Genomic DNA, 27096 nt, shown 5'->3' on the forward strand with positions numbered 1-27096 from the left:
ATAAGATAATACAATAAATAGTCCACACTGGCTTACATATGCATTGTCCGCACTTAAAATCATTACGTATTATATATTTGAATAGCTTTTGTTATGAACATGAATAGATGTAAACATTTATTTGCGCCATAAAAGCCTGTTACTGATCCGATAGCGCAGTAGTTTGTATACTTGATTTTTGGGTTGAAGGCACACATACTACGTGTGACGAGCAGATATGTTTTCCTTATGCCTGGGTTACATTGTACAAGGAAGCTTAGTTTGGGGCCAATTAAACGTGTAAGGTTCGTAAAAAAAGCCTTAAACAAAAACTACTCTGAATTTTTTGTGCAATTATCAGCTATGCCTTTAATTGTAATTATTATATTATAAATTATAAAAAAAAAATCTGTAGCTTTAGTTAAAATTGACGACAATAGTTTGCTAACGCCCTGCCAGTATGCGTAATTGTTGGTGGTTTTTATTTCATAGTCAGGTGAATGAGCTCACTGCTCACATGATGTTTACGGGGTAACATGAGCTTATAGACACAACGTATGAGCCAAGGATCCGTGGCGTTAAATTTTACTGGAGCCTACAGGGAGTTACTTAAAAAACTCCACCCACCTTGATATGACGAGCCGCTATGGGCAATAAGGATGTTTTATTTTATTTCCATAAAGCAAGTAACTATAGATAAAAATGACAGTCAAAAATTATTTTTAAAATTTGCTCTGTATTGAGGAAACCAAATAGAAAGTCATACCATATAATGATGTCACACCTTGCGTGAGCCATAAACATTCACATTACGGGAAATGCATAGAATATTCTCTTTTAATCCTCGCCAAAAACTTAAGTACACTTCGGTTCAGTGTTAACCGATTTCCATTATAAATATATTTAATTTACAAAGATACAAATCTCATCGTTTTATTCATTGCGAAACCAGAGTCCCTATGTCATTGACATAACGACTATTTTACCACTAGCTTGGAGCATATGACAGCATCTCCGATGAACGGGCAATGCATTATTATCATAGTAAACAGAGATCATGTATCTTCAAAATACGCGAACCTGCTTTTTAAGCATTTCGCATACCAAATCATGTTTAACTTTATTGAATAAGGGGCCTAAGTTAGCTAAACACAATAATATTTGATCATTAAGCAAAATTTAAATTAATATGTTTTTGCATTTGTCACTGGAGTGTTGTTCAGTGATTTTTAGCGAATCAAATTTTACTTAAGCGGTTGTTTTCATAAGATTTTTTAATTAATTGTCATTTTAGCATCAATGAAAAGACAAACTATGGTTCGTCAAGTGGCTATTGGAGCTCGGCACGCAGGGTTGCCAATCCCAGCATCGTGCAAAACTGTAGATATGCTTAAAAAAATGTAGAAAACTGTAAATATAAAATCAAAAAACAGTAAATCTACATTTTTGTCTTTATGTTCTTTTTTTTTTTTTTTACTTTTGTCTTTATGTTATATTTTGTATAATTTAATGATAGTAAAAAATAGAATACATTGTAGGGAGGGCATCAATAACAAGAAAAATTGTGTAAAAATAAAGTTTTTAATCAAATTAAATGTCAAAATCTCAAAGTCGCAATTATTCCAGTGCCTGCATGTTAGATAGTACGAGTATTACTAGCTACTATTTCATTTTCAATTCGTAAGTCTTCTTGATTTTCTGTTTCATTTTTCTTTTGTTGAAAACATACATATTTTTATAGAATTTTTGGAAAATCATTTGTCTCGTTGAACTCGAACCAATTTTTGATTTCAGACTTTGTGTGCAAGGTATCTTTTATTGTGGTCGTAGAAAGTGTATTTCTTAGTTTCGTTAACTAATAAAATAGATGACGCTAGCATCTTACATAAAAACTGTAGATTTCGAGGTCTAAACTGGAAACTAAGAGAATTTCCGAAAAAAACTGTAGATCTACAGTTAAAACTGTAGGGTTGCCGACAGTGTCGACACGGCAATAAGTAAACGCTGCCGGCCACCACTCAATAAAAAAATATTTATGTTATTTGCAAGCAAGGCAGGTTAGAGAATACACTTTATTGCACACCAACACAATTTACATTCAAAAAAACAGTCAAAAGGCACATATGTACAATAGGCGGTCTTATCGCTAAAAGCGATCTCTTCCAGACAACCGTTTAATTTACAGAAATTCTGTAAAATATAAAACTATAGCAGGTATGTTGCGGTGTACCATAGACAATACATTATTATAGAAAATATATACGTACAATAAACAGTTATATACCGTTTACATATAATATATACCAATATACATACTTACATACAATACATACTAATATACTTACACACATAATAAATCAATAATACGGAAATGATAAATGATAATGATGCAACAAACAGCACTAAGCAGATAAGTAGTGTTCCTTCACCATTTTTTAAAACAGGTTACCCTCTATAGAAGATGGCTTCATTATACACAGAAACAGAGAAGACCGTAGTATCAATTTACAATGACACAAAACGCTCATAAGTAAGCCAATCGTGTAATATAAATGAACACGTGCAAAAATTCTAGTTTGCGTGGTACAACCACATGAGCACATATAGGTAGGTAATGACCCTGTCTAATTCTAACGCGAAGCAGTGATGCATTCCAGTTTGAAGGGTGGGGCAATCGATGCACTATATAACTGAGACATGAGGATTCATATCTCAAGGCCGGTGCCGGTATTAACGTTGTTCGTGCTTATGAGCCCCAGTAAGCCAATTGGGAGACTAAGACTCCCTGCCAACACTTATCTGTAAGGACCAATAACTGTCAAAATCGCATTCATACGAATATCTGCAGTTTTTTATCTGATTTTTATACCATTACCATGGTAGTATTCCATTTATAAGTCTTAGCAACTAGGTATATTTTGAAAAGTTGAAGGTTCAGTAGGTGTCATTGAACAAATTGCACCGTTAATGCCATTTAAAGATCGAAATCTTAAATAAGTCTTTAATAACTCGTACCCATTGTTTATGTTGTCTTTTTCGCAAAAATATGCAGTTGACTCACACTATGTCCCGGTAGGTACATTTCTTCTAAATTTATGTACAAATTATAGTACCATTAGGTTCATATCTCGCACAAAAGTCGCGTTCACGTAAAATACTGAATGCGTACCAAAGATTCTTCTTACCACGTGCCATGCGATTAAAACTCTTCGGCGATAAGCAGTGGCTGGCTTATGCCCTTGAAATTGCTGAAATCTCTGAGCGATAGTCACATATCTTCATGAGATGGGTTCCGTAACAACAAATTGTTTTTCCGGTACATTCGAAGTCACGCGCGACCACGTAACCTTCTGAAGATGATCAAGGCTCTTTTCACCTTCGATATGAATCTCGCATTGTTTATTTTAATAAGAGTATGTTATTTATAAAAGAGAAACAGAAAGTAGCAATAAAACAATAAATTCTACGACACGTCAACAATACGTATTTGTTCAAGTGTGTGTTTACGAAGTGAGAACACAAAAGGCAGTTTCATTATTTGAAACGTGAATGTACGTCTAAATCTTTTGTGGGACAATGTAACTGAAGCCCGAAAGGCACTGCCGTTATCTGGTTTAAATTTTATTTTATGTATTCTGAGAAAAATGCATAGCTTATTGGTTATAAGGAAGTCGTATGCTGTACAAAGATCGATTTAGTTTAAAACAGTACTATTATACAAATTATGTTTCCAGTGGCACGCGATTTTGATACACATTTATAGAAATTGTTCACCGCCGCCCGTGGACATCGGCAGTATCAATGGCAAGATCACGTCGTTATGTACCTTGGGACTTAACACTTCTTATATGGTCTCGTTTGAAGACAGGCATATATATATATAATAGCGTGCCGTGAATACTTCAAGTTATTTCCACAGTTTTTGGTTTCATAAAATCAGATAAAACTTACGTTTCTTTGGATTTACGGTTACATAAGTTCACCTGGTCTTAAGTGCTTATTCAGGCAAATCCGCATTAATACCAAGGTCAGAGTTTGAAATTTCAATTGTACTTTATAGTGTCCCAATTTTCAAATTGGTACGAATGGGTAATTCGTAGCAAAAACAAGCATGGTGGCGGTACCTTCCCATTCGGGCTCACAATGTCCTCACCACCGGTAATTAATTTGCGATAAAAAAAATGTGCTTTTTTATATTCATTTAACGATGTCATTCCTTTATCGCGGAAGTAGTTCGTGAATATATGTAAAGTACATGTTTGTATAGAGAAAATAATACCTTCCTCCAGGTTTTTAGCATAGGCGTAATTGCTTCACTTGAAGCGAGTACACCGGGCGTCTTATTATTTAGACCACAAATTAAAAAAATTAAAATATTTTGTTTTCGTACGTCAAGTCTAGACTACTATATAAAGAGATTTCAGGGTGAGTTCAGTAACTCTAGCGCGCTGCACGGAAGCAGTTCTACGGTACTACTCTGCAAAAGCAACCGGTAGGCGGTGTATCGCCTTCCGACCTGGCAATCTGGTTCTGTTCCAGCGAGGTATTTCTGGACGCTAGCGGCACTATCTGGGATGACCTGACGGATTTCTGTGTCCAGACGGCCGACGTCGGGTCGTCGACTATTGCCTCGATGACCCATCCGTCGGGCGTCCTAGGTGTGGCACTGCAAGTTTGGTTGTAGTGCTGATCGCGGAAACAGGATGCGAACAGGATTCGAACTCTGCTCAAGAGTACAAAGCCTGGGCGGAGATCGGACTTCGGTTAAAAGAGTTCAAGGGGAGTTGTTTGGTCGCTAGGGCCGTAAAAACATCTTTGGGCCCGCGGTCTGCTTCCAATATTCGCAATGTGTCGCAATTCGCAGTGTTTCTGGCAATTATGTAGAATGTTGAAATGCGGTAAACTCAGGCATTAAAATGGAATCAAAAGCTACTTACTTATGCTTTCAATTGGAACTATTAAATGAAATTATTAATAAAGAAAAGAATATTTCAGTCTTTGCCACATTAATCCACCATTATCCATTCATGTATTTATACTTTATTATCCCTAAAATTAATTGATTCTGAGTCTACTTTTGGGTAAGACGAAAACTGGAACCAACCCAAAATTCTTGTTGGACTGGTTCAAAAAACACGTGCGATCGAGATCAATACGTATATACCTAGTGTTTTTTTTTTATTCACATGTTTATTCAGAGATTTGTCGTTTTTACGTCAAATAAATAAATAAAAACGTACCATAAAAATATATTGCTTAAATACTGTCCGCTTCGTATAAGGCTCTCAGAATGTGATTGGTTTTATTGTGGGACGGAGTGGTGTTAGCGTGTGTTTAAATAATGTGTGTTTAAATAATACTTAAAAGTGAATAGTTCCTTATTAAAAAAAAAAAAATTATTTACTGATGTGTGCGGTACAATATCGTTTTTTTTTTTACATATAGTCCAATGTCAATCGAGGGAGTGTAGCGAGACGTCACGCATGACAAATTGGTTTTGATTTGTAAGTAGTAATTTAATAGCTGTTTTTTTTTATGTGGTCATTGTATAGCATGAATTCCGCCATTGCGTCTCTATTGAATTGAGGAAACCGAATTAAAACTTTTTTTTTTGTAATGAGTACATGACACTTGGAACACACTTGACGATTATCAGTTTTTACTGATGGTAGGACCTCTTGTGAGTCCGCACGGGTAGGTACCACCACCCTGTGTCTATTTCTGCCTTGAAGAAGTAATGCGTTTCGGTTCGAAGGGTGGGACAGCCGTTGTAACTATACTGAGACCTTAGAACTTATATCTCAAGGTGTGTGGCGCATTTACATTGTAGATGTCTATGGGCTCAAGTAACCACTTAACAACTATGGGGGCTGTGAGCTCATCCACCCACCTAAGCAATAAAAATTAAAAATTTTACAGGGCCTATAGAACCGGCGTATGAATACTGGTGCCCGGTTTGAGATATTAGATTGTAAAATTGTCTTAAGTTCTTTGTTGTAACGATTGTACTGTCTGTCATTTAGGTTTCTTTTGTTCCGGTCGAATTTTTCGCCATATAAATATACAGGATAGACAGTATGATTAGTGATTACGATATTTTATAAATAGTATATATTATATATATATCGTTCTTAAGCACCCTTTACGTATGTACTACCTGAAAAAAATACTGACACCCGCCTGCGGGATTTGAGCAACGGCATTGTCGCTTGGAACAATTTTATTATGAGTGGGTACACCAGGCGTTTTATTTTAGACAATAATTACTTCGTATAGTTTCAGGGTAACTGAAAACGGTACGTGTCTGACTCGGTCATGAGAGATATGCGTGATGCTACCGGGTCACGGGCACGTTCAATGAACACAACGTGTTTGACAACAATGATAACAGGATATAACATTATTCACGTTGTTTCACACTATTTCGGTCCGCGTGTGCTATTAGAAACTAGAATTTTGTAGTTGTGTTTATGTTCTCTCAATCGATTCAGCACAGATGATCGAAGGGCTCGACGAGCGAATTAACCCAAAGACACAGCCCACTTTTTACTGGTGGTAGGACATCTTGTGAGTCCGCGCGGGTGGGTACCACCACCCTGCCTATTTCTGCCGTGAAGCAGTAATGCGTTTCGGTTTGAAGGGTGGGGCAGCCGTTGTAACTATACTTGAGACCTTAGAACTTGTATCTCAAGGTGGGTGGCGCATTTACGTTGTGGATGTCTATGGGCTCCAGTAACCACTTAACACCAGGTGGGCTGTGAGCTCGTCCACCCATCAAAGCAATAAAAAAAAACTGAGTTTCTCGCCCGGATTTCTCAGTGGATCGCGTTTCCGATCTGGTGGTAGATTCTGCGAAGCACTGCTCTTGCTAGGGCCAATGTTAGCAACATTTCCGGTTTGAGCCCCGTGAGCTCACCTACATGTTTGGGTGAAATAGCCTCTTAAGGCTATCAGCATAAGTAAAAAGAAAAAAAGGATGATCGTTTCGCATATAACCTTAAGTTAGAGGCTAATTTCGATAAATTCGCCGAATAGTAAATCCATTAGTATTCTTGATACAAGATCGATTTTCAATCATGTATTTGAGTGAACTGAATACTGAAACAGTACTTCGTTTACTAAAAAAATTGAAATATTGAGTTTTTGTTGTTGATTATATCTTCGTGCTTGTTTTGCTTCAATTGTAGTTTACTGTTAGACTCATAGACGTTAATACGATATAAAGACTTCCTTCTTAATCTAATTAGACTTCACTCCTACGGACTATTTATAATAGACTTCCTTAGCTTGATGTAATTTAAGAGCAACTAAATTAGAACTGCTTTTCGTCAGAATACTCGTTCATAAATAACTTGTGGGTACCACCAACACGTTAGCTAATGAAAATTAAACTTCAAAATCATGAACACAGTCAATGAAAGTAATCCTACATTTTTTTTTTGTCTCAAATAATTTAAATCACTCAAACAACTCGGTCAACTATTGTAGTGATAGTAGAATTATTTTGAATATAATATTATAATTCCTTTTTTTTAGTCGACAGGTTTATGTATAGATACTCTTTTTTTATTTTGATTTCTGTACGACACAATGTGCGTTTTTAGATTTAATTCAATTTTTTTATTTTGCGTAAACATACGCAATTATCTTAGAAGGTACTTTTGAAATTTGCAAGGAAATTTAAAGCAAAAATCTGATATTACTGACAAGAACTTCAGATCTCATTAATTAATGTAATCAAACGAAATTTGTATTTTGATATCGTTAATTTTAAAGTTTAAAACGAATACTTTTCCTGTTGCCGTAAATCAAAGCATTACAACGTCGATCTAGTTAAAAAAAAATGCTAAAACGTAAAAGGAAAATTCACATTTAAAATTTTATCAATTTTAATTTGTAGCATATATTGCGGAAAGAAGCGATCTTATAATTTTAATAATGTCTATCCTTATTAGTATAAGTTTTAATGACAGCAGGAAAACTTTAAAGGATTGTGTTGTCAAAAAGTTTGACCCTTTTCCCGTTGGCAATTAAAGCTGAATTACCCTATACTTACATTTAATTGTTTCGTTTGAAGCATATTTTCGTAGTTTCTGCATAAATACTGCCCCACTCATCAGATCGGAACGCAATACTGCTTCGCAGTAGAAGTGGGCCGTGTAGTGGGATCTACCTGTATACGCCCTACAAATAATAGAAATATATAAAAATGAATTGCTGTTCGTTAGTCTCGCTAAAACTCGAAAACGGCTGGACCGATTTGTCTAATTTTAGTCTTGAGTTATTTGTGGAAGTCCAGAGTAGGTTTAAAAGGTAGATAAATATATAAATTCTCGGAATTAAATAAAATAGCAATTTTGTTTTTCCTTTGATGTGTCTTCCTTTTGTTTGTTTTAAGTTTATTTTATACAAAAGTTTAGGTTTTTTATTTATCGATTGAGGCACTACGAAGTCTGCCGGGTCGGCTAGTAGTAGAAATAATTGAGATAAAAATGTACAAACGAACTGAGATACGAAAACGAAAACTTTACTTAATATTGAGTCAAATATTTTAAACAGACCTCAAAAAAAAAATTGTATCATCACAATATGTGTTTCAATCAATGTATTCAAAACAGTTTTACGATTTTATAATTTGATGTACTACTTCGAATTTTAAAAATATTGAATGATGGAAGCTTTATGGTATTGCAATTCCTATCTGTCAGCATTTGCTGTCTTAAACAATTAAAACCATAATTTTTTACACGATAATTTATTAGGATAAAGTCAGTAATTGAGCGTTTGCTTTTTTTTATCAAGGTAGCCGCTAGTTGCTTGGGGCATTACTCTGATTGCTCATCATTTTTTACCTTATAAGATAGACCTGATAGGCAGCTGAACATCGTTTTAAATAAAATAAAATCATAATTTTTTTTTTATAATCGATAATTTCTTTCTACCTCACGAGTTTTCGTGCTCACGAAATGCTACACTGTAACCAAAATTTACGAACGTTCCTTTTAACTAAAACAAAAAAAAAAACCTATGAGTTCATAAAATCTAAACACCTATTTGATTACTCAATAGCGTGGTTTGTGTTATAATTTCGTGTAAATATTTCATTGTATAGTCAATTGGAAGCAATCATAATGTTGGATTCGTCATACAAGTAATTATATTATGTTTATATAAATACAGGGCGTCAAATAATTCGAGCCATTTAGCAGTTGTGATGCGTCCAAAGAAAACGTTTTGACCCTTTTTTGAACATACATTTATGATTTAAATGATATTAAGTTTTGTTAAAACAATGGATTGACTCTGGTATTTCGACATTAATCTGTTTTGAAGATAATTCACAAGTGAATTCTGGAACAGCGAACCCGTCTATCTGTGTCTGGGAAGTACCTCAATACGTTTCACGGAGATATTATAATAACCTTGAATCTATTAATCCGGTAGTACTGTTTGAATGAAAACATCGTACCTGACGATTGTAGTACATTTTCCTGAATAGTTCATTAAGCGACTCGGACGTGTCACTGTGTCAATCCGCAAAGGCTTTCAGTGCGAATATAACTGTTAAGTTGTTGTGAACGTTGTAATGAGTGATCGGTTTTTCTTTTAAAGGTAATTCGACAAAATGTTGACGGGATGGAAGCTTGCGCTATCGAAACGTAAGTAACAATTTTTTTTTACACACATACAGCTTATCGTTTGAGAAATTCAGAAAATGTTTTTTTATGTCGTAGCTGACGAAATATTATAATCGAAAAAATCATGAGTGAAATCAGGATTAATCAGGATTAAAAATATTATGTGGAGCGTTTTATAGTTAATTGTTATTTATTTGATATTCTATTCGTAAATTAATTAAAGACGGGCAAAGGTGTTGGTTATCTGAGATTTTCATTTTAAAAAAAGCCTGACCTTTAGTCTTGTCAGCCGTAAGCGTACATAGTGTGTTAACCGTTAGAAAATTTAAATGTAATAGAAAAAATCACCTGATTAAACTGAGAGAGAAATGAAAAATTAACAAATTTTTGAGTATATGTACATTTATGTACACATATTTACACATATATGTACATATATATTTAATTGAACGACAATTAGGTCGTGTGATAAAATTCCGGTGGTGAGGCGGCGCAAGGTAGCTCCTGTGCACCGCTCACGGTGTGTCTCCGAGACGACGTCCTGCGGGATTTTCCCGGGGATGGAGTGCCGTCCTATTAACAGGATGGGTACCGGCGACGGCGAGCCTTCGGCGCGCACTGTGCGGTACCGTGGGTTTCGTGGAGTCGGAGTGGTGGGGCTCGATGGGGTTTAGTCGGTAGTCGTTCTGCGGGGCAAGTGCTTCGCGCGCCTTTTTCAAGGCGTAGTCTCCTGTGAGAAATTGGGGGAGGTGAAGGACCTCGGCTCTTCTCTTCTCCCCTTCTTCCTCTCAGGAGGCGCCGGAGTCCGACATAACCCGGTCCGTTACCCCCCTCGACCGGGTATCCGTAAATGGATTCCCCAGCGTTAAAAAAAAAAAAAAAGGTCGTGTGATAAAATACTTTTTTTTTTTTTTTTTTTTTTTTTTTTTTTATGATTGAAGGATTACTGGTGGCCCGGAGGCCTTTCCAGTTTCACCAGGACAGGTGGGCGAGCAAAGGCTCAGCCAGGAGGGGTGGGATTTGCTAACAGCTACCCGAGCGCCTCCGAAGGAGACCTAACAGCTCAAGAGCAGCTGCTTCGCGAATGAATCTACTACCGGATCGGAATCGCGACCCGCTGAGAAGATCCGGCGAGAAACTCAGCGAGCTGATTCATGGGTTAGGTTGCACGGCGAACTCTTTGTCGAGTTCGACGAGTACGGTTACCGAGGTCCCTAAGCCTGCTCCTAGAGCTGAAGGCGTCTAGTGCGAAGGTTATTGGATCTGATGGATCCGTAAGGACGTGTCTAGGGCGTCGACGGTGACTGGCTCCTGCATGATCAGGATTCGGTGAGTAGTCAGCGGCGGCTACGATAAGGCGATTATCATGACGCATAGCCTTATCGAAGTACCGTTCCGACGCTGACTTCATGTATTTCTGTATAGATTCGAGGCCCAGGTCGTCGTGTAGGTCAACGTTCCTCACGAACCACGGAGCTCCGACGGCTAACCTGCAAAAGCGGGATTGTAGAGATTGAAGGGTGTCTATGTGCGTGCGGGCCGCGTGAGCGAACACCACACTCGCGTAAGTCATGACGGGCCTTATGCAAGTTTTGTAAAGTGTCACCTTGTTCCGAAGGGACATTTTACTCCGCTTACAAATCATGGGGTAGAGTCTACCGAGAATAAACGCGGCACGGTCACGGACTGATTTTATATGCGGGCGGAATGTCATCGATGCATCCAGGGTAACGCCCAGGTACTTGACCTTCCTGGCCCAGGGTATGGATTGACTAAAGAGAGTAATCGGGGGTGTGAGATTCCTCCTCCTAATACGGGAGGAAATCCGTGTGGAGCTTCCCCTCTGAAAGAGCACCGCAGTACTTTTCGCTGGGTTGATGTCTATGCGCCATTTTCGGAACCACTGTCCTAGGGCTAGGGCTGCGCTCTGAAGCTTCTTCGCGATTAGGGACTTGTTTCTACTGGAATAGTAAACAGTCGTGTCGTCGGCGAATAAAGCTAAATGGGTCGGCGGCGACCGGGGAATATCGTTAACGAATAAGCTAAATAGGAGGGGTGAGAGGACAGAGCCTTGCGGGACTCCAGCTGTGAGAGGTCGTGGGGAGGAGCGGGTTCCCTCGACTCGATATCGAAAAGAGCGGTTCGACAAGAAGTCCCGTATGATGAGCACGAGACTATCCGGCACACCCATGTTGAATAGTTTGAAAATCAAACCGTTGTGCCAGACTTTGTCGAACGCTTTTGCGACGTCGAAGAAGAGAGCTCCCGTGTATAACGGTTTTAGTCGATTAAGCCCCACAAGAATGTGCTCCGTGAGGCGGTGCACCTGTTGAACGCATGAGTGATTTGTACGGAATCCGAATTGTTCATCGATGAGAATGCCCTTGGATGAGACGAAGTCTCTGAGGCGTTTGTAGAGCAGACGCTCATACAGTTTGCCTAGAGACATGAGGAGGCTAATCGGGCGGTAGCTCGTCGGATGATTTTTTGGTTTACCGGGTTTATGTATGCCGATAACGTCCGCTTCTTTCCACACCGCGGGAAAGATACAGTTCGCCATAGCGGCATTGAAAATAGATGCCAACATCACGATGAGTTGGACGGGTAGAAGTTTAATAACGCGGTTGGATATACCGTCGGAACCGGGAGCCTTGCGAGGACGTAGGTCTTTGATCAAGTCTTTAACTTCCATCGGGGTGACGGGTGGTAACACATCAGAGGGTGGCAAGGAGGCTCTGCGTTCTACCTCACTGTCTACTAATTCTACATGCACAGGGTCCACGGATTGAGTGCTGGGCGTGCACTGGGTTTGCAACGTATCGGCCAGCAGCTCTGCTTTTTCGTCATCATCGAACGCCGTGAGTCGGCCTGAGGGGCCTACGAGGGGGGGCATAGTTACTACCGTATCCGATTTGAGAGTACGAGCTAAGCGGTAGTAAGACCTTTGGGAGGGCGCGAGTCCTTCTAAGAAATCAGACCATCTGGCATCTCGGACTTCGGCGATGCGAGACTTTACGTCGCGTTGTAGGGCACGCATTCGAATACGATTTTCCGCGGTAGGATACCTGTCGTAGGCGCGTATCGAGGCGTTCTTAGCTCTAAGGAGTTCCCTAATATCGTCGGACAATTTGAAGCGGTGAAGGAAGTCCTCCGCTACAACTTGTTTCGATGACCTATCTAATGTCGAGGTGATGTGTGACGTTAAGATGTCTATGGCTTCAGCGGTATCCTGAGGAGACGGGGTAGAGTCCGGGCTAAACGGTAGCGATGGTGGATCAGATTCAGCCAGGCTGATGCCCAGCGTGTGCCAATCCACCACAGTCCTCGTGACGGGAACGGAATCGGGAGCGCGACCGAGCTTCATAACGACGGGACGGTGGTCTGAATCTAACTCTGAAACTACTTCGATCGAGTGTAAGCGCAGAGTTACGTTTTTTAATAACGCTATGTCGAGTATATCCGGGCGATGCGCGATATTTAGCGGGTAGTGAGTCGGGATTAGCGGAGCGACGATATCGAAGGCGAGATTATCGACTAACGCGTCAAGCCGCCTGCCATTCGGGGTTGTGGTGTGTGAGTTCCACCTAATGTGTTTACAATTTAGGTCGCCCGCCAGAATGACAGAGCTCCCCATGCCGAGCAGCGCCTCGATATCACTGCTTAGAACGATCTTATCCGGTGGAAGATAAACGGACGCGATAACGATCGGCGCGTGTCCCGTCAGTGAGATTCGGCACACTGATGCTTCGATATTAGCGAGCGCGGGAGGATCGAGTGGGAATAAAATACTATCACAAGTTCATCGTCTTACCTATTTGAAATAATGTAAAATAGAACGGTAGGACAGAAATATCAACAATTTATTTGAAAGAAATGTAAATATTTCAAATTCACAAAAAAAAATAACCTCAATGCCTACTTTCTATAAAATGTGATAACGCTTTTGTTATCGGTTGTACATAAGAAAGGCATTTCTTTTAATATTTCTTCATTAAAATTAACCGTAATGAATGTACAAAATGAATTGTTTTAAATTGAAAAACAAGATTGTCTACATACGTGCCCAATATAATGAAAAATATACGAAAATGAAAACATGTTTAAATGTAATTTGGGTCATTGGTTTTATTTACGAGTTGTTAGTATGTTAAACTATTGTGCTAAGTCCTCGGCCTTAACACAATAATTCGGGCAAGCATTCGTGTGACGAATAGCTTCATTCGATCTGTATTTAGATGTTTACTATATACATACATATGTTTAAACGTAAATAATTATTTATATCAATCACTGTCTCAGAGTACAGGGAATCCTAACTTAGGATGACCGTGTGTGTGATGTTTGCTTGATTTTTTATTTACATTTATTTGATATTTATTATAATAGATCGGTTTTGGTAAGCTTAGAGTCTATGGTTTTGAACATGTCCATTGAGTAATTTCTGATCACGAATATTAATCGTCGAAGATTATGAATGAACTGTACATTTTAAATAAAATAAATAAACATTGGGTTGTAGCCTAAGAGTTTACACGGGTTTTTGAAGTGAAACTTCTTTAAGTGCGTTGAGAGTAAAATTTAACTCGCGACAAATTCGTTACAAGAAAGAGAGAAAAGATACAATTTAGGACGAGCGAGAGTAAGAAAATAGACAGAGCGTCTCGAGAGTCACTCCACCTTGAAGAGAGGGAGAAAGCGAGCTATGTCGTTTCTCTTATATACATTTTGTTTACGGGCGTTGGCCACTAGATGGCTTGTTATTAGCTTCTCATTGCTCCTGTAGACGACAGTAACATATTAACTGTTATATTTATTTTTCTATATATAACTTAAAATATATATAAATATTAAAGAGGTCGTTTCTCTTATACACAGAACTGTATATAACAAGAAAAAAAATATTTAAGGATAAAAAATTAAAACCACAATACCATACATCGTAAAAGAAGCTTAACTTCTTGCACGTGCACCAAGTTACACGCGCACCATTTCTTTATCACTTGTCGAACCCGATAGGAAAATACCACAAAGCAAAATCAGGATATTAATAAACTTAATTACAAATGGTACCTGCCTAAGGCAGATGAATTCATGTATGACATAAGTAACCACGAACGTCATAGCTCACTTTAACGTTAAGTCTTATTTCTAAATAGGACATGGGACATACTTCTTAAATGGCGTTTTGGCTATCGATAAGTGAGATTGAGATTAAATTTTTAAGATCATGTCACGCTTAAGCTCTTTTCTTTACATGAGAGAGAAGAGGATGTAGAGAGGTAGATACAGTTATTAATTTCAGAGGCGTATACACAATGATACAAAGAGATTCACAATAATCGCCAGTAAATTGGCGGTAATCAAAAAGCTGGCATAAGGCATAAGCCATTTTGTTAAAAAAAACGAATTCTCACGCCCAAATATATAAATTGTATAGAGATAAAAACGTGAAAAATTACTTTCTATTCTCTATGTGTAACTTAAAAATTTAAATACTAAAAATTAATTTGTAAAGGGAGACTAACTAATAACGAAATTCTCTTGAAATGTTGAAAACAATAATAGATAAAGCATTAATTTATTACTTTGTTTCAGTATTCATAATCCCACAGCGCTATGTGTTAGCGGTGATGGGACTATTGGCAATAGCGAATGCTTACACGATGCGTGTATGCCTCAACTTAGCTATCACTCAGATGGTGAAGAAAAACGTTGCAGTTGAAGGGGACGAGCATTACGATCCTAATGCGTGTCCTGATTTAAATATTGTAGCAAACGCTACGAGTCCTGTTTTAGCATATTACAGAGCAGATGATGTGAGTATAATATACACAGTATAATGACAGGACGGAGAATGACAAGAAACTACGAAAGGAATTACGTACAGATTTATTTTTATATTTTATTGCGGTTTTTATATTTATTACAAGTTATATACCTCGGCCCAGTATAATCCGGTCCGGTATAATCTGGTCCAGAAAAGCTACCAATAGAGAATAATGAAAGCAGCTGACAGAGGCCTATGTGTCACAGGACACGCTGATCACTGAACCGGAAAATCCGATGTATTAGATTTAAGTTAAAAGAATTTGCTACTGTATGTAAAATCATTGTTTAGTATCAGCAATAAGGGCTATATAAAAAATATACGTCGGGGAAGTCACTCGTGAACGGGCTTAAATGTGTATTTCGTTACAAAAATTGGTACCCGCCTGCGGGATTTCTACACCGGCACAGTCACATCGCTTACATAGTGCAAGTAAACTAGACGTCCTATGGTTTAGATCACAATGTTCTCAAAATACAAATCTTTAAAAATAAAGATACAAATGGGTTGTTATCGACGTAAAAATTTCGAAAACAATAATAAAAAAAAAGAAAATGAAAATAATAAAATAATTGATTATTTTCTGAGATTTAGAAATAGAAAGCCAATGCTACGTCCTAAGGTAGAAATAACTAAGTTGATTATGTATTATTGCCTGCTATATACGATCTCGAATCACACCAATCGAATTATAAACTTTTAGGTCTTTTGTCAAGTACCCGATGGCAAAAGAAGTCAGATGATCAGGACCATAATCAAATGAATAACAATTGAGGTATAATACTAATAATAATACGTGATTTAGACTCAGGGAGTCCTTTAGCGATCGTTGCTCCTCTACAATAGACAAACTCTTGTAGTAATTTTTCAAGTATAGACATTGGATATTTGAATTGATAAAATTTTACAATTTTCTGTTTTACGGTCTTCGGGAGTCTTAGACATAATTAAGGATTACGTTTAGGATTCAATCTCACGTTTTTATTGTCGATATACTATTACCGAAGTTTCAACAGTTTTAGTGCTTTCACAAAATGGCTTGTTGCCTTTTCTTAATTTTTTGAATTCAAAAAACTCTAACTAATTCTTGAAGCATCAATATCTAATCTGCGGAAAATACAATTCAGATCGCTTCCATTGTTAGGAGTTATCACGAACTTGGAAGTATTTCTAAGGCTACGCTGGTTACGTTATCTAAACCCTAGATAAATATCGCTTTCGATACAATCTTCAACTTAAAGATAATACTGAATTGCTTGTTTACATAATATGACATAGAATGCTCGGTTCTCGTAATTTTAAGTTAAGGTTACCGTACTTTTCTGATTGTATTATGGATAATCTTGACATAATTTTTGTTTCCGGTATTATTAACAGAAACACAATACTTTACATTTTTGTTTCCGGTAATGATAAATAAGTCACTTTTTATTCTGGAATATAATAATCTTCAGTATTTTTGTTTAATTGTTTTATTGTATAGATAACTGAACGAGATCATGGTCCTTCTAGTTTTAAGTGGTTATTGGAGCACATAGATATCACAAAATGAACCCACCTTGAGACGAGAGATCCATCCAATGTCAATGGGCTCATTTATGATAAATATGTTTGAAATGTCCTGATTTGATTCGAAGTGGTATTTAAGTTTTGAAATAATTTAATTATATAAAATTTTGTCGTTGCTTACAGGCGGTACTATTCGAATGGAGCGAAGCGACACAGGGATTGATTCTCGGTTCTTTTTATTATGGTTACGTACTAACACATATTCCTGGGGGAATGTTAGCTGAACGATTCGGAGGAAAATGGGTTCTGGGATTAGGTTTACTATCGACAGCTATCTGCACATTTATAACACCAATTACAGTTAAAATGGGTGGCGCTACTGCTCTTTTCATTCTTCGAGTGTTAGAGGGTCTCGGTGAAGTAAGTATCACAATATTAATTATAATTCGGTGTCATTTTTTGTTTCATCTCTTAAGAAATTAAAATCTGTTTTACCCATTTTTAGTCATGTTGCCATATTTTTGACAAATTTGACATCTGAATAAACAAGGCATTTAGATTCAGGTTGAATAGCAATTCGATTTAAGTTAAATAACTTACTTGCTAATATTTTATGTAATATTCATAATTAGAGACAAAGTTAAAAATAAATCGGCGTTCATTACTTTTTCATTCAGGGTCCAACTATGCCTGGTCTTATGGCCATGTTATCGAAATGGGCACCAAAAGCTGAACGTGCCAGATTTGGTGCTATTGTCTTCGGTGGTGCTCAAATCGGTAATATTGCTGGGTCCTACTTATCCGGTTTGATTATGCACGAAGGAAGTTGGGAAAATGTTTTCTATATGTTCGGAGGACTTGGATTCTTATGGTTCTTGTTTTGGGTACGTGATATTATAGTATGAATAAATTTAAATATATAAATTTATCATACCAAGATTCCAATTTAAAATTAAACAATATGAATTTTTACGTGTTTCAGACTGTTTTGTGCTACAGTACACCAAACACACATCCATATATATCGGACGAAGAAAAAAAGTTCCTAAACCAAAACGTAGATGCGCTTATTCACAGTAAGAAGCAGGCTTTAGACCCCATCCCATGGAAGGGTCTTCTGCGATCTGTACCTTTGTGGGCTCTCATTATCGCTGGAGTAAGTTCTATTTAATTTTATTACCTCTTCAATTATTTACTTTACTTGGTATAATTCTATCGCAATTATGATTTCAAGTTTAACAATCAGATAATTTCAATATCCTTCGGGTGGATGTTGATAATATAAATCGCTATCTCACAGTTCAATACTTGAAAGATTTTGATCGATCAGAGAAGAAGATTCGAAATCGCGGTCGAGTGGATTCATGTGATTGCAGAAATTTAACAATTATTTTACCTTCAGATTGGACACGACTGGGGATACTTCACGATGGTAACTGATTTACCAAAATACATGACAGATGTTCTGAAATTTAATATTAAATCTACTGGGATTTTATCAGCCCTGCCGTATGTAGCGATGTGGATCGCTTCGTTCTTCTTCGGTTTGGTTTGTGACTTCTGTATTAAAAGAGGTTACCACAGTATTCAAAATGCAAGAAAAATTTACACTACCATCGGTAAGCTATGGTTATCTTAATTTTGAACCTAATTTAATTAAATAAGATTTTACACCCGAACTAGACAAAGGTCTAGCTTTATATGGACTGTTTCTGTATAAGACTGAACAATTTATAAAAAATAGTAGATATGAATGTAAAAAGTAGTAGCATTTATCAAATACATATTTTTCATTTCAACCCAATGCTTGGTACTTAGTTGTTCATTATTTTTTGTCTTTATAGCTGCGACTGGTCCTGGAATTTGTATTATTCTGGCCTCATATTCTGGTTGTGATACCACACTGGCTGTGTTTTGGTTCGTGTTTGCAATGACTCTCATGGGTGCCTACTACAGTGGTATGAAAATCAATCCACTTGATATTTCTCCCAACTATGCTGGTACCACTACGGCTATGGTCAACGGTATTGCAGCAATTTCCGGAATCGTCTCACCATATTTGATTGGGCTTTTAACTCCAGAAGTAAGCGCTTATTGAATTTATCTTCCTATTTTAATGGTTTAAAAAGTAGATTTTAAAAGTTGGTTTTAAAAGTAGAAATATAGAATAAAAAATATCTTCCTCTTTTCCTTTACATTAATTGGTACAGGTAAAGTGAAAAATTTAATCTTGTAGTAAAATTAATATTATAATTAACTTTAAGCATAACCTAAATACTTATAACATTAAAAGTTAATTAAAAAAAAAAGACACGATTATGAAATTTATTTTTTTACACAATATAATAACAATTTAAATTGAGCTATTGAACAAATTGCACAAAATACGTTCATTGATTTTTATAATTTTCCTTCACAGTCCACACTGAAACAATGGCGTGTGGCGTTTTGGGTGTGTCTCGGCGTATTAGTGGTGACAAATGTAGTTTATCTTATGTTCGCGAAAGGTGAACAACTTTGGTGGGACGACGTCAGGAAACATGGCTATCCCGCGAATTGGAAGCATGGACCTTTGCCGTCGAGAACAGTTGACTCGGAGGAACAAAAAGAGAAAACAGACGATAAGGACGTTAAATAAAGCACGTGTCAGTGCTCTCTTGCGGCTGTGTTGTATATAATCGTAATTAAGTTAACAATAATAATTGTAATAAACTATTTATTAAACTAAATTTGTTTTATTCTATATACGTTTAGTAACAAGGTCAGTGGAAAAATCAACGAAACGATAAAATTTAATGTTAATGAAGAAGTATTTTACAGATACATTGTAAAGTAAGCACCAAAGAAAACATGAAATTAACCCAGTATCATACAGATAGTATTGTGAAGGCTTAGTGCAAATTATTTCTGAAATGTGAGCATTTATTAACAGAGTAAAGCAACGAAGTGCAATCAAATATTAGTCAGTCGTACTAGCAACCAAAATTAAAAACTCATCAGCAATTGTGTAGAAAATCATGAAGTTGTTATGGCCTAAAAAGTCTGTTCTGGTGTACTCGTGTATAAGCATTGCGACCAAGCCAGTGCTCAAATCCCGCATGCAGGTTCCAATATTTCCAAGAAAGTCAGTACTGAATTAACGGTCATAAATGACTTCCATCATGAACGAATAAAGGTGTGTCAAAAAAAATCTAGTAAAATTATAATTAGCATAATTACCAAACTGGGACGTAGATCTCAAGTCTCAAAGTTAGTGGTAAGATTCACGATGCAATGTCTATGAGCTCCGGTAACCCCTTAAACCTCAGATGAACCCTGAGTGAAGGAATTGGGGGAAAAAATCGACAACCCGATATCGATACCCACATCAGATTTCCAAAAATCTTTTACTTAGATTTAAATAAATTCATCTATTTAAATTAAAGTTGCAATCCTATCAGGACCGATGGAATCTAGATATTTTTTTTTGTCCTTTGTTGTTGGTGAATAAAATCTGACATCTCATGGGTTTGTGAATAAAATCTGACATCTCAAGCTTTTCTTAGAGTTTAGAGTTACTTAGAGTTTATAAACCAAATTAGTGGCTCTGTTCACTTCGAGACATTCGGAAGTAGAGCACTGGATTAACACTAAGCATGGTAAATGGTGTAAAGTGCTAAAAATGTATGGAAGCTTGACTTCCACGGTGAAGGAATAACATATATACTAATATTATAAAAAGGAAAGATTTGTTTGTTTGTTTCGAATAGGCTCCGAAACTACTGGACCGATTTGAAAAATTATTTTTCCATTAGAAGCCGACATTGTCCCTGATGAACATAGGCTACTTTTTTAATTTTTTTTTTAATTTTTTTTTTTTGGTTTCATGTGTGTTTTAATGTTTTCGAAGCGAAGCGAGGGCGGGTCGCTAGTCGGGTAATAAAAATCAACCCCGCAAAATTATAATTTACATAATTAGTGGCGGTTGGACCTCTTGTGAGTCCCCACGGGTAGGTACCACCACCCTGTCTATTTCTGCCGTGAAGCAGTAATGCGTTTCGGTTGGAAGGGTAGGGCAGCTGTTGTAACTATACTGAGCTGTTGTACCTTAGAACTCATGGTGGGTGGCGTCATTTACGTTGTAGATTTGTCTATTTGCTCCGGTCACCAATTAACACCAGATGGGCTATGAGCTCGTTCAACCATCTATGCAATTAAAAAACTAACTCAATTTAAATTGCAGTTACTTTAAGAAACAAGAATGAACTTAGTCTCTGTAATATTTAGCGTGAAGAAGTAGTAGTGAAAACAGGTAGACTAAGCTAGGGTTTTTTCTTTATGTTTTGTATTAAAAATTTTGTTTATCGGGCGCGTGCCGGAATTAAAGAAGTTCACGTGAATCTTCTACTTGAAAATGACGTCTCAACATAATTCTTATCAGTTATGTAACAAAAAACTTTGTGGTTAAATGTCACTTACTGCTTTATCATCATTGATGTACTATCTCTCATATCTAATAAAGTTTACCTAAAATCTTCACATATCTGTTGTAACAGGCTGAAATGTGTTCGTTAACAGATGAACAGACGAATAATATATTTTAATCGCAACCACCACACGTAATAATTGAAAATGTTTTTCGAGATCTAATGAAGACGGTCTATTACGGTTACGGTCTTACGGTAGTAATACTAATTACAATCTGAAACACATGTAAAAAGATGTAGTGGATGGATGGGTTAGTATCCGAATGTAATAGAATTATAATTAAGATAAAGGCAAACAATTTTGTCGGAAGATACAAAAACTTGTAATTGAGGAGTACTAGTAGTAAAGTGTTTGGTCCCTTCAGGGTCCGTGACGCAGTTCAAGCATACATTGCAGACAAACAGAAGGACCATCACATGGGAATTACTAGCGCACAGTTCTTGTTTCGCTTGGTATAAGTTTACTTCTTGTTTTTTCTTTCTCCATCGCTCCCTCATTACTGAGGATCGTGACTCCGTTTCAGCTTGTCGACTACCAGCCTCCATCGGTTCCGGTCAGTTGTCTGGTGTAGTGCACTTAATTCATGAATAGTCCTTAGTTATCTATTAAGTGGACCCTTGTGGACCTTATGATGAAGAAGTTGGAAGCTCAGTCTACTGTAAGACGTTCTGCATATGTAATGTGATATCTAAGATGAGACACTGGTGGTAGGACATCTTGTGAGTCCGTGCGGGTAGGTACTACCGTCCTGCCTATTTCTGCCGTGAAGCAGTAATGCGCTTCGGTTTGAAAGTATACTTGAGACCTTAGAAATTATATCTCAAGGTGGGTGGCGCATTTACGTCGTAGATGTCTATGGGCTCCAGTAACCACTTAACACCAGGTGGGCTGTGAGCTCGTCCACCCATCTACCAATAAAAAAAAAATCTTTGAAGGGAAAAAGATAAAAAAACTGCATTTTTTCAGCAAACACAGTACTAGAAATGAATAAAAAGTCAGTAAGTACACATACTTTGTAACCTTGAAGAAATTTACGTGTTTAGGCACGACTTAAAATCCAATTTAACGATTGTATTTATTAGTATCCTCATAGTCTTGTAGGTAATTTGAGTTTGAAATGTGAACAAAACCTATCATAAAGCATTGTTCAGGAAGTAATAATTGGTTTCTCAATAAATCACGTAGACATACTGTATTGCTAAAATTAGATTGTGTTTGACGCAACTTATTTAAATCGCCACGTGATTTTGGTTGTAATTAGTAATTGAAAAGTAAATTACGTAATTTCCTCCTGCTTTTTACGTTTGGGAAACCAATTTACGGATATTTTTTTTATTGCTTAGATGGGTGGACGAGCTCACAGCCCACCTGGTGTAGTTACTGGAGCACATAAACATCTACAACGTAAAATGCGCCACCTAGGTACCTTGAGATATAAGTTCTAAGGTATAGTATAGTTACAACGGCTGCCCCAACCTTCAAACCGAAATGCATTACTGCTTCACGGCTGAAATAGACAGGGAGGTGGTACCTACCCGTGCGGACTCACAAGAGGTCCTACCACCAGTAATTACGCAAATTATAATTTTGCGGATTTGATTTTTATTACACGATGTTATTCCTTCACCGTGGAAGTCAATCGTGAACATTTGTTAAGTACGTATTTTATTAGAAAAATTGGATTCGAACACCGTTGCATCGCTAGATACGAATGCACCGGACGTCTTATCCTTTAGGCCACGATGATTAGACAAAATATCCGGATATCCGGTCGATGGATATTCCGAAATAATTAGTGCCTCCGAGGAGATTAAGGTTTGAAAAAGGCTCGCGCGGGCTGCTACAGACCGACCAAATCCCATTAGTCACTTTTTCCCAGTGCTAAATCCTCACCCAAAACAGAACTTGGGATAAGGAAGGAAGGAGGAAAACTCCCTTTTTTGCAATCCAATACCTTCTTTTTTAAGTAGCGCTGTTAAGGTATTCGTACCTTTTATTAGTTTCCTAATTTTTGCCGTCATTCTCACTTGAAGAGCTAGACGTCCGTTGTACCAATTGGATTTCTGCATTTATCTATTAAAATTGACAGCTTCACGTTGTGTGTTAACAGTCCTCATTCTAAAACAACAGAATGATCTGTTTAATATCGGATCGGATCGGATACCGGACGTTTAGTTGACAGAATCTGGGGAGTCTTTTAGTGGATAGGACTCTAAATACTATCCTTGGACCCGCGGTCCGCTCCCAAGACCTGTAGACTGTTCAGTCCCATATATTCTGAGCGACCTCTAGGCGTAGGAAACTCTAGAAGGTTCGACTCCCAGCCCAAAAAAAGTAAAAAGACTAAAAAAAGCCTTATTAGATTTATCATAGAACGTCATTCCAACAAAATCAACTCAACCAACCTTGACTAAGAGTGAATAAACCATTCGTCTTCGGGGCCTCGAACAACGGGACCTGTCCCTCTTGTGGCTGCGCGTAGATCACGGGGGTCGTAGCCAAATCTACGCGTGCCTGTGCAGGTCCCACAGCAGTGATGCAGGTTCAGCTCTGTTTGAGCATGTGCAAGAGGGGACTAACCGCGTGCTTGAGCAGTACCCATCTGCGGAGGTGGTGGTTCTTGGAGACTTTAACGCTCACCACCAAGAGTGGTTGGGGTCCAGAACCACTGACCTCCCGGGTCGGACTGCCTACGATTTCGCCTTGGCCTACGGCTTCTCCCAGCTGGTGACACAGCCCACCCGTGTCCCAGATATCGAGGGGCACGAACCTTCTTTGTTGGACCTTCTGCTGACCACAGATCCGGCCGGATACAGTGTGATGGTCGACGCTCCGCTTGGATCGTCTGATCACTGCCTCATTCGTGCTGCCGTACCACTCTCTCGTCCTGATCGTCGAACGACGACCCGGTATCGAAGAGTTTGGCTGTATATGTCAGCAGATTGGGATGGATTGCGTGAATTTTACGCATCCTACCCATGGGGGCGGTTCTGCTTTTCCTCTGCTGATCCTGACCTCTGTGCGGACCGTCTTAAAGACGTGGTGCTCCAGGGGATGGAATTGTTTATTCCCTCCTCTGAAGTGCCCGTTGGGGGTCGCAGCAGACCCTGGTATAACAATGCCAGCAGGGATGCTGCACACCTCAAGCGGTCCGCATACGTGGCATGGGATAATGCCAGGAGACGACGGGATCCTAACATCTCAGGGGAAAGGCGGAAATATAACGCCGCTTCCAGGTCCTACAAGAAGATAATTGCCAAGGCGAAGTCGGAGCACGTTGCTAGAGTTGGCGAGCGATTGAAGAGCTATCCCTCCGGGAGCCGTGCTTTTTGGTCGCTCACCAAAGCTGCAGAAGGAAACTTTTGCAGGTCTAGTCTCCCACCACTGCGCAAGTCCGATGACAGTCTGGCCCACAGCGCGAAAGAGAAGGCTGACCTTCTGGTCAAACTCTTCGCCTCGAACTCGACTGTGGACGATGGGGGTGCCACACCACCGAACATCCCCCGGTGTGATAGCTCCCTGCCGGATATCTGCTTCACACAGTGTGTAGTCAGGCGGGAGCTCCGACTCCTGGACGTCCATAAGTCGAGTGGGCCAGACGGCATCCCCGCAGTGGTTTTGAAAACGTGCGCCCCTGAGCTGACACCTGCGCTAACGCGTTTGTATCGCCTCTCTTATTGCACTAACAGGGTTCCGTCTTCGTGGAAGACCGCCCACGTCCACCCTATCCCCAAGAAGGGTGACCGGTCGGACCCATCGAGCTACAGGCCTATCGCGATAACTTCCTTGCTTTCCAAGGTGATGGAGCGAATTATAAATACACAACTCCTGAAGTATCTTGAAGATCGCCAGCTGATCAGTGACCGACAGTACGGTTTCCGTCACGGTCGCTCAGCTGGCGATCTTCTTGTATACCTTACTCACAGGTGGGCTGAAGCCTTGGAGAGCAAGGGCGAGGCTCTTGCTGTGAGCCTTGATATCGCGAAGGCCTTCGACAGGGTCTGGCATAGGGCACTTCTGTCGAAGTTACCATCTTACGGAATCCCCGAGGGTCTCTGCAAGTGGATCGCTAGCTTTTTGGATGGGCGGAACATCACGGTCGTTGTGGACGGTGATTGTTCTGATACCATGACCATTAACGCTGGCGTTCCACAAGGTTCGGTGCTCTCCCCCACGCTTTTCATCCTGTATATCAATGACATGCTGTCTATTGATGGCATGCATTGCTATGCAGATGATAGCACAGGGGATGCGCGATATATCGGCCATCAGAGTCTCTCTCGGAGCGTGGTGCAAGAGAGACGATCAAAACTTGTGTCTGAAGTGGAGAACTCTCTGGGGCGAACCTCCGAGTGGGGTGAATTGAATTTGGTTCAATTCAACCCGTTGAAGACACAGGTTTGCGCGTTCACTGCGAAGAAGGACCCCTTTGTCATGGCGCCGCAATTCCAAGGAGTATCCCTGCAACCTTCCGAGAGTATCGGGATACTTGGGGTCGACATTTCGAGCGATGTCCAGTTTCGGAGTCATTTGGAAGGCAAAGCCAAGTTGGCGTCCAAAATGCTGGGAGTCCTCAACAGAGCGAAGCGGTACTTCACGCCTGGACAAAGACTTTTGCTTTATAAAGCACAAGTCCGGCCTCGCATGGAGTACTGCTCCCATCTCTGGGCCGGGGCTCCCAAATACCAGCTTCTTCCATTTGACTCCATACAGAGGAGGGCCGTTCGGATTGTCGATAATCCCATTCTCTCGGATCGTTTGGAGCCTCTGGGTTTGCGGAGGGACTTCGGTTCCCTCTGTATTTTATACCGTATGTTCCATGGGGAATGCTCTGAGGAATTGTTCGAGATGATACCAGCATCTCGTTTTTACCATCGCACCGCCCGCCACCGGAGTAGAGTTCATCCATACTACCTGGAGCCACTGCGGTCATCCACAGTGCGTTTCCAGAGATCTTTTTTGCCACGTACCATCCGGCTATGGAATGAGCTCCCCTCCACGGTGTTTCCCGAGCGCTATGACATGTCCTTCTTCAAACGAGGCTTGTGGAGAGTATTAAGCGGTAGGCAGCGGCTTGGCTCTGCCCCTGGCATTGCTGAAGTCCATGGGCGACGGTAACCACTCACCATCAGGTGGGCCGTATGCCCGTCTGCCTACAAAGGCAATAAAAATAAAATAAAAAAAAAGAATAAAAATTCGTAGCTCCAATTGACATTAACGTCTGTTAAGTGTTATGCAACTAATCGATTATGTTGTTTTTAATAAATTTATAAGTTAGTTAATTTGTTTTTTAAGTTTTCTTAGGTTATTCGTAAAATTTAATAGGTAGGTAGGTAACTGTATTTTTTTTATTTTTATACTTATTGTACACAAAAAGAAAATACAATAAAAACAGATTTAAAGAATGTCTAAATACTATGTACAAAGGCGAGCTTAACTCATTCATGAGTTTTCTTCCAGCAAACCATTATCAGAGAGAAATACGATGTATAAGAGGGGAATAGTGTACAATATAAGAGCTATTAAAGCATGATTTATAAACTAAGCATTAAAAAAAAAAAAAACTACCATTAAATGAAAAATACATATAAATAAAAATACATAAAACAATAACTTAAATACGATTAAAGTGACAGGAAATGTTTCTTCATTTGACTCTTAAAAACTTCTAGAGAG

General features: G+C 38.8%; 1 protein-coding gene across 2 annotated transcripts in view; it reads left to right on the plus strand.

The window, feature by feature from the left end:
* The window catches only part of LOC101744119 (putative inorganic phosphate cotransporter), a 36086-nt gene extending 16404 nt beyond the window's left edge, over window positions 1–19682 (plus strand). The window contains exons 1-9 of one of the 2 annotated variants that reach the window (XM_012690136.4): window positions 5159–5483; window positions 9592–9638; window positions 15213–15433; window positions 17137–17373; window positions 17631–17837; window positions 17936–18109; window positions 18356–18572; window positions 18798–19036; window positions 19373–19682. In XM_012690136.4, coding sequence (XP_012545590.1) covers window positions 9605–9638; window positions 15213–15433; window positions 17137–17373; window positions 17631–17837; window positions 17936–18109; window positions 18356–18572; window positions 18798–19036; window positions 19373–19591 — 1548 coding nt within the window. In that variant the 5' untranslated portion in view covers window positions 5159–5483; window positions 9592–9604 and the 3' untranslated portion in view covers window positions 19592–19682. Of the gene's footprint in view, window positions 1–5158; window positions 5484–9591; window positions 9639–15212; window positions 15434–17136; window positions 17374–17630; window positions 17838–17935; window positions 18110–18355; window positions 18573–18797; window positions 19037–19372 lie in introns of those variants that run through there. The other variant, XM_012690135.4, reaches the window with a different exon arrangement.
* The last annotated feature ends 7414 nt before the right edge of the window (window positions 19683–27096 follow it).

This window comes from Bombyx mori, chromosome 17 (assembly GCF_030269925.1).
Source record: "Bombyx mori chromosome 17, ASM3026992v2".
NCBI classification, from domain to species: domain Eukaryota; kingdom Metazoa; phylum Arthropoda; class Insecta; order Lepidoptera; family Bombycidae; genus Bombyx; species Bombyx mori.